This window comes from Molossus molossus, unplaced genomic scaffold (genome assembly GCF_014108415.1).
Source record: "Molossus molossus isolate mMolMol1 unplaced genomic scaffold, mMolMol1.p scaffold_m16_p_10, whole genome shotgun sequence".
NCBI lineage: Eukaryota > Metazoa > Chordata > Mammalia > Chiroptera > Molossidae > Molossus > Molossus molossus.
This window is the reverse complement of record NW_023425345.1, coordinates 12,363,460-12,375,587: the sequence shown is the minus strand read 5'-3', so window position 1 is coordinate 12,375,587 and position 12,128 is coordinate 12,363,460. Positions and strand designations below refer to the sequence as shown.

The 12,128-nt window shown below is 40.5% G+C and overlaps 2 protein-coding genes across 4 annotated transcripts in view; both read left to right on the top strand.

Moving 5' to 3' along the window:
* The window catches only part of TXNRD1 (thioredoxin reductase 1), a 75,609-nt gene that overhangs the window by 29,888 nt on the left and 33,593 nt on the right, over nt 1-12,128 (top strand). For all 3 annotated transcript variants that reach the window (XM_036250743.1, XM_036250745.1, XM_036250744.1), the window contains exon 3: nt 11,456-11,578. In XM_036250743.1, coding sequence (XP_036106636.1) covers nt 11,456-11,578 — 123 coding nt within the window. The remainder of the gene's footprint in view (nt 1-11,455; nt 11,579-12,128) is intronic.
* Nucleotides 2,078-3,419, top strand: EID3 (EP300 interacting inhibitor of differentiation 3). Its single transcript, XM_036250746.1, has one exon. The coding sequence runs from the start codon at nt 2,150-2,152 to the stop codon at nt 3,275-3,277; it is 1,128 nt and encodes a 375-aa protein (XP_036106639.1). The 5' UTR covers nt 2,078-2,149; the 3' UTR covers nt 3,278-3,419.

Below are 12,128 nucleotides of genomic sequence, written 5' to 3'. Positions count from 1 at the left end.
TGAGCCAGAAGAAAATAGGCACCTTAGGATGGGAAGGTTGGCTTATCTTTTGGAGTTCTTTTATTGAATTGGAAGTGGGTATCAGAAACTCCCAAGACTATGGTTAACTATAAAAGCAAACATTTTTGGATTTGGGACTTGGAATTAGCTGTATATTTTCATCTAAGATTTAAAACAGGTTTAAATATTAGTTTGTAATTGGTCAGACTTGGCGAAATATGGCCCTTTGTTGATCCTGGGTCCCAACTTTATTTTTCTCTTCCTTTTTTTTTTTTATTTTAGAGAAGGGATAAGGCTGACTTTCTGAAAAGCAGTCAACTTTTATTTTCAATTTGTAGAATCTATCTCTCAAACTAATCTTTGAAATTAAATCTCTTGCTGCTAAGTAACTTGCAATAGGTCCCAGAACAACATTTTTCATCTACATTCATTTATACATTCAAATGTGCATACTCAAAATACATCAATGTGAAAACAGCTTTGCTTGGAAGATTTAATACCAGATTCTTGCTTTAGAGAAGCTAACACCATAGGACAGACTAACCATAATGCATGGTGTTTTTGAAAAAATGCATGCTTCTTCCTGAATTACCTTTACTTAAAGAAATAATGGTGAATGCTAGTAATACAAATCTTTTGGAGTAATAATGCTGTTCATACATTTGCAAGAAACTTTCTGCTAATGTCAAAAGAAAAATGAACAATTACAACATGTATCCCAGTTTGGGAATCTGAACAGTCTTTATAGTCTTCCACTTCCCAATTGTATTAAAAGCTCCCACTTCCCAAACAGTAAAGGTAAATTCTGCAATGGAAAGAAAGAGGAAGGGAAGGAAGGAAGGAAGGAAGGAAGGAAGGAAGGAAGGAAGGAAGGAAGGAAGGAAGGTTGGTTTAGATGTAAAGGAAGGAAGGTAGGGCTAATTTACTTCCTGGTGCCTTGAAACCAGAGCTGATAGGTGAAGTGTGGTGTGTTCTCTCTCTCCCTTCTTTCTCTCTCCTCCACTCCCTCTTGCCTTTGAAAGGAGCACCTGTTGCAGTGATCAAAAGCTTTTGATCTTGTGGGTTGAGGGCATATTATCTTCAAAAACAAAATTATTCTTTTCCAATGTTATGTATACTTTGCTGCTTGTGTGACAGCTGGGCCGAGCCCTTTCTCCAGCTGTACTAGAATTCCCAGTGAACTAGTAGGTGAATTTTCCAATTTAGTCACACGATATACAGCATTTGCTTGCATATCCTTATGACAGATTGTGTTTAAAATCTTCATAGCTTTGCTCACCTTTTAGGGTTCAGATTTTCTCTCCATTCAGTCTTTCAAATATCTCTTGCAGAGACTGCACCTCATTTATTCTTCCACCCTTAGATGTGAACCAAACCAAGGTGGCAGGTTGCTTGAGTAATAACCCCCCTCTCTATCTTCCAGCTTCCTCTAGCCCTAAATTGAGGTAGGTTGGAGGGGGTTGGGCTTTGGAGGGCTTAAGAGGGATACAAAGGTAATTGACTCAATTTACATTTGTATAATAAAGAATTGGGTTACAAACAACCATCTTGCAAAATGAACCCTGACAGTTCAGCCTATTTGTAATATTTATAATAGAGGTTCTACAGTCATGCACCTTGGCCTTAAGGGCAGTTTATAACCTAGCCAGATTTAGTTCAATAAATAAATAAATAAATAAATAAACAAACCCCTTTTCATCTTAGTAACAATGAAAAACGAAGGTCAACCTAACTGAAGTATGTGACAGCAAATGTTTTAAAGTGCAGGACCTTAAATTTCCCCCCACTTTTGTCCTAGATCTTCCAGCTGTTACTTGGAAAGCTAGATGGCAGTGTCAGTAAACGCTAGACAGTACGGGTGTTCTTTCCGTGTGCAGTTGGGACCCATTGTTGCGTGCGTTCTGTGTGCACGTGCGCCCACGGCTCTTTTGTAAAGCGCTGCGCCTGGGCTCCACTGGCCGGGGCTGTCTGGAGGCGGGACTGTCTGGAGGCGGGGCAGGCTGGGGGCGGGGCGTCCTGGCTCTGCCACCACTGCGCATGGGCAGACATCTTCCTCCGCTCTGACTGACCCCTTTAATTGCCGCGTTGTCCGTCCGAAACGCCGCCAAAGCTGTGAGCGGAGCACCGCCTGAGCTCCCCCGTCACCGACATGTCTGAGGAAAAGGATTCCCTGAGGGGAGGCGAAGAGAAAGGACAGGAGCCGGGGGTGCGTACCTTCACCTTCACCAGGGGCGTGCACTCTGTGAAGCAGGCCGACCAGGAGGGACCCGTGAAGCTGGAAGTGGTGGGGGCCGACGAGCGCTCGGACAGCTGCCCTGCGGGCCTCGGCTGCGGGGAGGCCCCCAGGGCCGCGACCCTCCTCGGGCTGGTGGCCGACGAGGGGGCATGCCGGAGCATCCGCAGGCAGTACCGGCAGCTCATCCACAGCGTCCAGCAGAACCGGGAGGACATCGTGAACACGGCGAGCGACTCGCTGACCGAGGCTCTCGAGGAAGCCAATGTCCTGTTCGACGCCGTGAGTCGGACGCGAGAAGCGGCTCTGGATGCCCAGTTTCTTGTTTTGGCTTCTGATTTGGGTAAAGAAAAAGCAAAGCAGCTAAACTCTGATATGAGCTTTTTTAATCAAGTAGCATTTTGTGACTTTCTGTTTGTATTTGTGGGTCTGAACTGGATGGAAGCTGGTGAACATGAGTTGAGTGGTTGTGATGACAACATAGCTCTTTCCTTCTGGGAGACAGTACACAAGGAAGCAACCTCCTGGACAGTGCAAGCTGAAACCTTCCACTTCATTTTTGGATCCTTCAAGTCAGAGTCTTCTGCGCGAAAGCGGCGATCTGGACGCCGTAAGAAAGCTCACAAACTGGAAGAAACGGGGGCTATGCCTACAAAGCTGAGGAAGCTGGACCTGGGTAGCAATCAAGAAGCGACAGAAAAAGAAGTAGAAAGAATCTTGGGATTGTTGCAGACGTACTTTCGAAAGTATCCAGACACTCCTGTTTCCTATTTTGAGTTTGTGATTGATCCAAATTCTTTTTCTCGTACTGTGGAGAATATATTTTATGTTTCTTTCATTATAAGGGATGGTTTTGCAAGAATAAGTCTTGACCAAGACAGGCTGCCAATATTAGAGCCAATTAATATTAACCAAGTGGGTGAGGGAAATGATTCCAGTGCCCATGGCAGGAAACAAGGAGTTATATCTTTGAGTTTACAGGACTGGAAAAATATTGTGGCGACTTTTGAAATTTCAGAGGCTATGATCACAAACTCCTACTAAATATATTTGTTCTTGGTATAAGGTGTAATTTGTTGCTTTTCTAAAATATCTCAAAATACAGTGTAAAATCCAAACAGAAGCACATATTGTATCTCTTACAAAGTGGGAAAATATTTTCAAGAACATCAGAAATTGTCTTGTTGTGCAGTGTATTTTTCTTGATAGTTTATAAAGTTACCTGTTATTTAAAAAAATCACTGACGTTTTCATGGAAAATTTTTTTGAATACCCTTTAAGACTTTATTAATAAAAATCAGTTCCAAATTTCATAAATTAAAAGGTATTTGATGATTTATTTATTTTTTATCCTCACCCAAGGACATTTTTTGCATTTATCTTCAGATATAACAGCAGAGAGAGAGAAACATCCACGTGAAAGAGACATATCGAGTGGTTGCCACCCACACGACCCCAACCCTGCTGGGAACAAACTGCAACCAAGGTACATGCCCTTAGCGGGAACAGAACCCAGGACTCTGGTTTGTGGGCTGACGCTCTAACCACACTGATCCAAACCGGCCAGGGTGGGTATTTGAGAATTTAAAAAATTCAGTTATGATGCTCTGATATTGTGTTCCTCTGTTACAGGGAACCAGGTTGGGGAAGAGTGGGTGAAAAAAATGGTAAAGAAAGATCATCTTTAGGGCAGTGGATATACACTGTAAAACAAAACAAAGTAACACAGGTCCTTGCTTCGTTGCTAGGAGTGCTCAGTAAGATTAATTAGTGGGTATCCATGTGCTAAATAATTCTGTGATTAGACTCAAAAGAAATAGAGTACTGTAGTAGGTGAGGCATCAACTAAGTGCTGAAAGGTGAGTAGGAATTGTCACAGATAGGAAGGGTATACTAGGCACAGGACATGGAAGCTAAATATATGGAATTGTGAGAAGTTATGGCACCAGAGAACCGTAAGATCTTTTTGAAAACAATTTGAGGTGAATTTTAAACTGGGAAAAAATTGAATTACCATGTCTGTTTCTATCCTTAGATGTAGAAGATGTTTTTGTCAGATTATTTGAAACAAAATCTTTTTAACATCTAGTTCTAGTCTTTATCTACTTAGTTAATTTCTTCTCTGGCCCCTAGTTTCTCTTTGTAATTTCTACTAGTACACAGTTTGTCCTTCAGAAATCAGTGATGTTTCATTATGTAATAGCCTTGAACATTTGTTCCCAATTCAGTTTTGCATTTTTTAATAGGGCTTTAAATGCCTGGAAAACTGTTTCTATTTAAACTGAAATAATTGATTAATTTATTCATAAAGCCATAAATGCTGTTTTCTTTTTATTACTTTCAATTGTTTTAAAAATATAAATTAATGCCTTATTTGGAAGTTACAAAAATTTAGGTCTTTAAATAAATAATTTTTAAGGTGCTGTGAGCATGTCTATAACCTTCTTTTTTTGATCCTTATAAGAATTTAATCTTTGGTATTGGTGGATTTTGCCATTAAACATTATTTGGCAAGTGGATGAGTATTTTGCATAGCAATGATACATTTTCCTACTAAGTCTAGTGTGGTATGGGGAGGGGAAATCCAAAGACTAAATGAATGACATCAAGATTGAGAGGAGAGCCCTGGCCAGTTTGGCTCAGCGGTTAGAGCGTCGGCCTGCGGTCTGGAGAGACCTGGGTTCAGTTCCCGCTAAGGGCATGTACTTCGGTTGCAGTTTATCCCCGGCCCTGGTTGGTCGTGCGGGTGGCAGCCACTCGATGTGTCCCTTCATGTCGATGTTTCTCTCTCTCTCTCCCTTCCTCTTTCTCCCTCCCACTCTATCTGTACAAAAAATGGAAAAGTATCCTCGGGTGAGGATTAAAAAAAAAAAAAAGATTGAGAGGAGAGATCCTATATGAGTGGGGGAAGGTTCTTTACTAATAATAGTGAAGGGTTTTTTGTTGTTGTTGTTAGCAGAAATAGAAATTTCTCTTGAAACTTGGCCATTTATTTTCCTAGAAAACGAACTCTTTGGTAGTGGAGATTCTGCATGTCACGATTCTTGGCCTTCCCCACAGTTCATAATATAGACAGGTTCTCACAAAAATTTGAAGGAATGCTGTGACTCTTCCCGGTGTCTACCACCCTTTTAAAAAGTTAGCAGTTGGGAAAGCATCTTTTGGTCTTGCTGATCCTAACTTTAGTGTGTTTCTACCAACTGAGTTCCTTGGTTTCCAGAGATTTGCTGTTTGAGGAAAAGATACTCTTAAAATGATAAAATAATCTTGCCTCAGTTCTTTTTTTTTTTTTTCAATCCTCACCTGAGGACATTTTTCCATTTTTTGTTCAGATAGAGTGGGAGGGAGAGAGAGGAAGAGAGAGAGAGAGAAATATCGACGTGAAAGGGACACATCGAGTGGCTGCCACCCACACAACCAACCAGGGCCGTGGACAAACTGCAACCAAGGCACGCGCCCTTATCAGGAACCGAACCCGGGTCTCTCCGAACCGCAGGCCGACACTCTAACCGCTGAGCCAAACTGGCCAGGGCTTGCCTCAGTTCTTTATTTGCTACCAGATTGCTCTGTTAAATGCTTAGTATCTTTACGAAGAGTATTTGAGACTTAGTGATGACTAAAAGCATTAACAGAGAAAGTGAAGGTTTGGGTCTTCTCTACAGTTATAGCTGTTAAAATATGAATCATATTGATCACTTATTTTTGTTTTTATTGGTTGTCACAATACCTGGGTTGCCTCATTACTTTGAAATTAAAATGACTACTTGCTTAACTTGAAGAAAAAGGTGAATTGACCAATAGATAATTTAATTATAGAGATTAGGTATCAACCAAGCCACCAATATAGTTAGATTAGCTTAAATTTCAGAGGTTCAGTAAAATCAACTGAACTTGAGGATATTATGGGAAAAAATTTTTTTTACTAGAATTTTATTATGTAACAATCACTTTCAAGGAACCTGGATCAGATCCTGACCCTCTAACATTCTAGTAGAGACTTTGGGCAAATTATTGAAACTGTAAATCTTAGGTTTTGGGAATAGTACCCATCTCAAGTTTACAGTAAGGATAAAACTAGAGCATGTGTCTGACAAGTACTTTAAAATATGAATAACGGTATGGTGTAGTGAGAAAAGCAAGAGATTTGTAATCATACAGACTTGGGTTCCATTCTTGACTCATAGGCAAGGTTCTTAATCTCTAAGGGCTTCTATATTGTCATTTCTGAAATGGGAAAGACTTCTGCTTGGAAGACTTGTGAGGATTAAATGGGAATCTATCTATCTGGCTCATTGTGTACATTCATACTAGTGCCTCACTCTCTAGATCAGGGTTAGAAAATCCATGCTGCCACCTCCTTCCGTGGTGCTATCTCTGTCATGGTTTGTTTATTTCTCTTAAGTCTAGCCATGACTTTCTTTGTTCTGGGAAATCCATTGCCAAGCTAATTGGAACTGGTGCTTTGTGAATTCACTCAACAACTACTTGAGTGCCCACTGTGTCAGGCACTGCTTTAGGGGAAAAAGTGTATAGAATATGACCCAACTCTCATGGAATTTATATTTTAGTGGGTGTATTAGTTTCCAATGGAAACAAATGGGCATGGCTGTTTTCCAACAAAACTTTATGGATACTGATATTTGAGTTTCATTTAATTTTCATTTATCATGAAATATCACTCTTAAGTTTTTTATCTTATCATTAAAAATGTTAATAACTGTTTTTAGCTCAGGGGCTGTACAAAGAAAAAAAAATGGCATATTAGATTTGCCCCACGGGCTGTAGTTTGCCAACTTGTGTCATAAGTCTAGGGCCCAGTCTCTTCTAGAAGGTCTGTAGCATTTAAACCACTATTTAGTGTTATTTCTTCCTGGCCTACAATCCTCTAAAACACAAAGAGGCTTGAGGTGCAGTGGATGCTGTAGCATGTCAGCAACACAGCAGTCAGATTTCAAAGGAAACAAGCAAGCACCTGGTGGGTTATAGAATCTCTGCAAACAAGGAACCCAGGCAGGAGAATTTGAGGAACTGGCCTAAGATCACACATAACTGCAGAGTCAGGTTCAGATGTGAACTACTAAATCCAGGCTCTGATCCCACTTTGCTGTACCCTTTATACTTCAGTATTTTTCCACACTTTTATAACCCAGCCTCTCAGCATACATAGGAGAGTAGGAACTAGCACCCAGGTCTTTTGTTCTAAAAATATTTTTGACTGTCATGTCCATGCAAAGTTGGCACTGGTAATGCAGAGACGAGAGACAAGATGCCTGTCCTTGCAGAGTTAATGGGGCTGTGATGCCAGTGGGATCCCAGGGGAGGACCCAACTTAGACACTGTCCGGTAAAGGCTTTCAGCAACTGTGCTAATGTGTATTATCTCATTTAAACTCTGCAGTCTGGTGAGCTACAGGAGTATGTTAACTTCACTCTACAAAGGAAAAGACAGGAGACTCCTAAGAACTAGGCAATTAGTCCAAGTCACCTAGTGTAGAGAGCAGTACAGCAAGTGTTTTATTTAACCCAAGTCAGTTCAACACCAGAACTCCTGTATAATGGTAAGAAAACCCAGTATAAATCTGTGTCTAAAGAGAGAAATTATGTTGGGGGGGAGAGTGCAGATAAAGATTGCTTATTCTTGCCCTGGCCAGTTTGGCTCAGCGGTTAGAGCGTCGGCCTGCGGTCTGGAGAGACCCGGGTTCGGTTCCCGCTAAGGGCACGCACTTCGGTTACAGTTTGTCCCCAGCCCTGGTTGGTCGTGCGGGTGGCAGCCACTCGATGTGTCCCTTCACGTCGATGTTTCTCTCTCTCTCTCCCTCCCACTCTATCTGTACAAAAAATGGAAAAATATCCTCGGGTGAGGATAAAAAAAAAAAAGATTGCTTATTCTAATTTTCAAGAAATCCAGTAGTACACTTGAATTGCTTTTGGTATTTTTTTTGCACACACGTATTGCTTGCAGTATTTTTGCACACTTGAATTGTTTTGGCCTTTTTAAGGGGAATCTGTAGTAGTTTTTACTGGGATGAGGGAAAGCACTGCTGAGAGGCAGGTGGAAGAGAGGAAGAGTAGCCAGTGTGTAAGCCGGGCAAACACCTGCAGGTGAGGTGTTGCCTATTTACACTGTGTCCTATAGCAGTGGTTCTCAGTGTGGTCTGGATTCCTCTAGGGCAGCGGTTCTCAACCGGGGGTTGCCTAAGACATAACAGTAGCAAAATTACAGTTATGAAATAGCATCGAAAATACTTTTATGGTTGGGGGTCAGCACAACATGAGGAGCTGTATTACAGGGTCGTGGCATTAGGAGGGTTGAGAACCACTGCTCTAGGGGCTTCTGAGGCCCCTTCAGGAAGTCCTTGAGGTCAAAAATATCTTCAGAATACTAAGATGCTGTTTGCCCTTTTTACTCTAATTCTCTTGCAAGTCTACCGTGAAGTTTTTCAGAGGCTACATACATGACAAATGATGTTGCCACAGAGTGAACACAGAAAAGATACAAGCTGCCTTTTATTAAGACAAACATTAAAGAGAATTACAAAGATATAAAATAATGCCACTCTTCTTGCTAATTAAAAATGTTTTAAGTAAATTGACAACTTTAATATTTTAATAACTTAAATATTTTTCTTAGTTTTAATAATGCTAAATATTATAAATAAACCCCATTAACCATAGCTCTTTGGGGTCCTAAATAATTTAAGGTTGTAAAGGGATCCTGAGACTAAAAAGTTTGAGAACTCTTTGGTATCAGCTACTCTGATCAGCAGCCACTATTTCTAGCAGTAGTAATTAGAGAAAGTGGGAAGCATTTTTCTGTCTCCTTATCCCACCTATATGCTCCTCTCTTATATTGCCTGGGGGAGCTGTCTTCTGTCTATCTTATTTATATTTCAGATGGGAAACCACTTGCCTGGAGCTGAAGGACAGCAATTTCACTTTAAGTTAGATTAAAATGTAAAGACATCAAGTTTAGTTCTGGGATCAGCCGAATGTTTCAGTTGCCTTTGTCTTACTTACTGAGTTTACACAGTTAAAAATGTTCAGGCTCGCCCTGGTTGGTTTGGCTCAGCGGTTAGAGCATCGACCTGCGGACCAGAGAGTCCCGGGATCGGTTCCAGCAAAGGGCACGTACCTCGGTTGCAGTTTGTCCCCGGCCCCAGTTGGGGTCATGTGAGTGGTGACTGTCTCTCTCACACTGATGTTTCTTTCTCTCTTTTCCTCCCTCTCTCCCTCCCGCTCTATCTGAAGATAAATGCAAAAATGTCCTGGGGTAAGGATTAAAAAAAAATGTTCAGGGTCACTCAGAACTTTCTGTGTAAAGTCTGTTTACTAGTTGATATAATTTGACTTTTACCTTGGACCATAAGAACCCAGGTCTGATACAGAATTTCAGTACAGAACAGATTATAAACATTGTTGGAGAGATTAAGTGGCATGGCAGTGTTTTTTTCCTTTTTTTCTAGTAGATAAGTTGGGGGAGGTGGTCACCAGAATGGGTGGTTTTCTTTTAGGCAGCCAATGATTGTGTTCTGGCACCATCTGTGTTAAGCAGATAAAATGAGGCTGAGATGAAAAATGGTTAATTTCCAGAAGAACATCTAGCTGCGTTTATTAATTCATTCAGACCAGCAAGTCAGCTTTATGCTCTTTGATACCAACTAGTAACAGTTGTTATCTGAAGATTACATTGATCCTTTGATCTGAATGGCTGTTATTATCAAATTGTTTTTCCCCCCACAGTGCCTTGTGTAGAAGGAGGAGCCTCTGCCATAATGCCAGTTGATGAATACTGGCTGTGTTTACCAGCCTCTCATGTTAGACCTTTTGTACAGATGGTCAGGGTGATGCCATCTTGCCCCCACTGTTGCTGGTTTCCAGGGGTTCTGCCTTCCGTCCCTGGGCCATCTTATGTACCTGCCATGCTGCCAAGGGGCAGCCACAGTGCCGCGATTCCTCCTCCTCTCCCTCCTCCTCCTCTTCCACAACCACCACTGCGAACTTCCTCCACTACACCCCCTTCCACATCCCAAGCATCCTGTTCCACTGACCCCAAGTCCTGCCTTTCACCCCCTACATCTGATAGTAAGCAGGAGAAAAATATACAGTCTAGGCTGGTAAGTTTGGTGGCTTTTTTGTATTAAGGTTAAAACTTGATTTCTAAAAATCATTTTTTGATGCTTGTTAATTTTTTCAGTCATTATCTCATGTTAGCACAGATTTTTGTTTTAATAAAAGATAATATTAAATATATCACCAAAACAGTGTTCAAAGCTAATATGAAATGGTAAGTAATATGTATATTTAGGGGAATGAAATATTTTAAAATGAAAAGTCTAACAGTTGTATTACAAAGCCTGTTACATGCCAAGTACATGGAAACTAAATACTAAATATATTATGGGAAGCTTTGTGTATAGGTAGGTTAAATGAGCTTTATAAAGTCATGTGTATTTATTTATTTATCTCCTCCCTCCTTTTTTGTTTATTTAAAATGCCCTGCAAAAGCAGGGACTTTTACATTTAACTTTTTTTTTTTAATCCTCACCCGAGGATATGCTTCCACTGATTTTAGAGGGCAGGAGTGGGGCGGGCGAGAGAAACATTAATCGGTTGCTGCCTGTGTGCGCCCCAACCTTTTAGTGTGTGGACGATGCTCCAGCCAACTGAGCCACCCTGCCAGGGCTTACATTTAACTTTTAATGTAGGGGTGTGTCAATTAATGATTTAGTTCTGAATTTTTAGATTTTATGCTTTACCTAAACAATGTAGAAAAGTTTTAAGTATTTGGCTAATCTGTTTCAGTTTCTATTTATGAGGCCACTAGTGTCATCTAAGACCTTAGCCCACTCATTATTCTACTGTTGACTAGAAAGTAAAGATGATGGACAGATTATATTGATGATTCTATTAAAAGCATAGAGTACAAATGTTTTAAAAACCTAATTTAAAAATTCTAGGATAAAAGGGCTGATCACACTTAATTTAGGCCCTAAATTGATTTTGTTGGGCCTTCAGAACCTTACTTATGTGACACTTCAAAGTGGCTATCTATGATGTGAGAGGTTGAATGTTTCCATTTGTATGCTGTAATATAAATCAAACAACATTTTTTCCTTTGAAAATGCTTTTGCTTTTCTTTGAAGAGCGGTTTTCTCACAAAACTTTGCAGACATTGCTACTTTTAAGTTAAATTATTTTCCCTTTCATTGTTTTTCTTCTTTAGGCTTATCAAGAAGGCAGACTTCAAAAACTACTAAAAATGAATGGCTCTGAGGATATTCCTGAGTCCTATGACTATGACCTCATCATCATTGGAGGGGGCTCAGGAGGACTGGCAGCTGCTAAGGCAAGGCTCCTTGTGTTTAGTCTGGGTCACGGCAGTTCAGATTCTCTGTAGAATTTGTTCGAGCCACTCTTGTGATATTTTGCACATTAACCTGGGGGTAGGACATGTTAGGGGGACCACTTTATAAATCATTTTTCCAGCTTGAACTATATGTTCTTTACATAAAAGTACAGGGCCCAGTAAGTTTGGGATTCATTTTCATTCAATGTTTAGTTGAGTTTTCAAAGATAATAAAGGTTTTGTATGGAAATGGTTTGAAATTAAATATATTATTCTTAATAAATATTAATATTTTTTTCACTTTGATTTTCCTATGCACAACTTCTCCTTCCCAATAGAAAGATGGAAAGCAGTTGGATTTCTTAAACTCAGTAAAAATGATTTGCCTCTTGTGTATAATATGAGCTAAGAGAATAGCCACTAACTGTGGTCTGGGGGTGATGGATAGAGGTCGTACAAATACGGGAGGTAGGAGTGAGGCTTCTGGCCCTGAAATGAGATGCATTTTTCATATATGAAGGGGCCCTTGGAACTGTCATTCTTGCTGAAG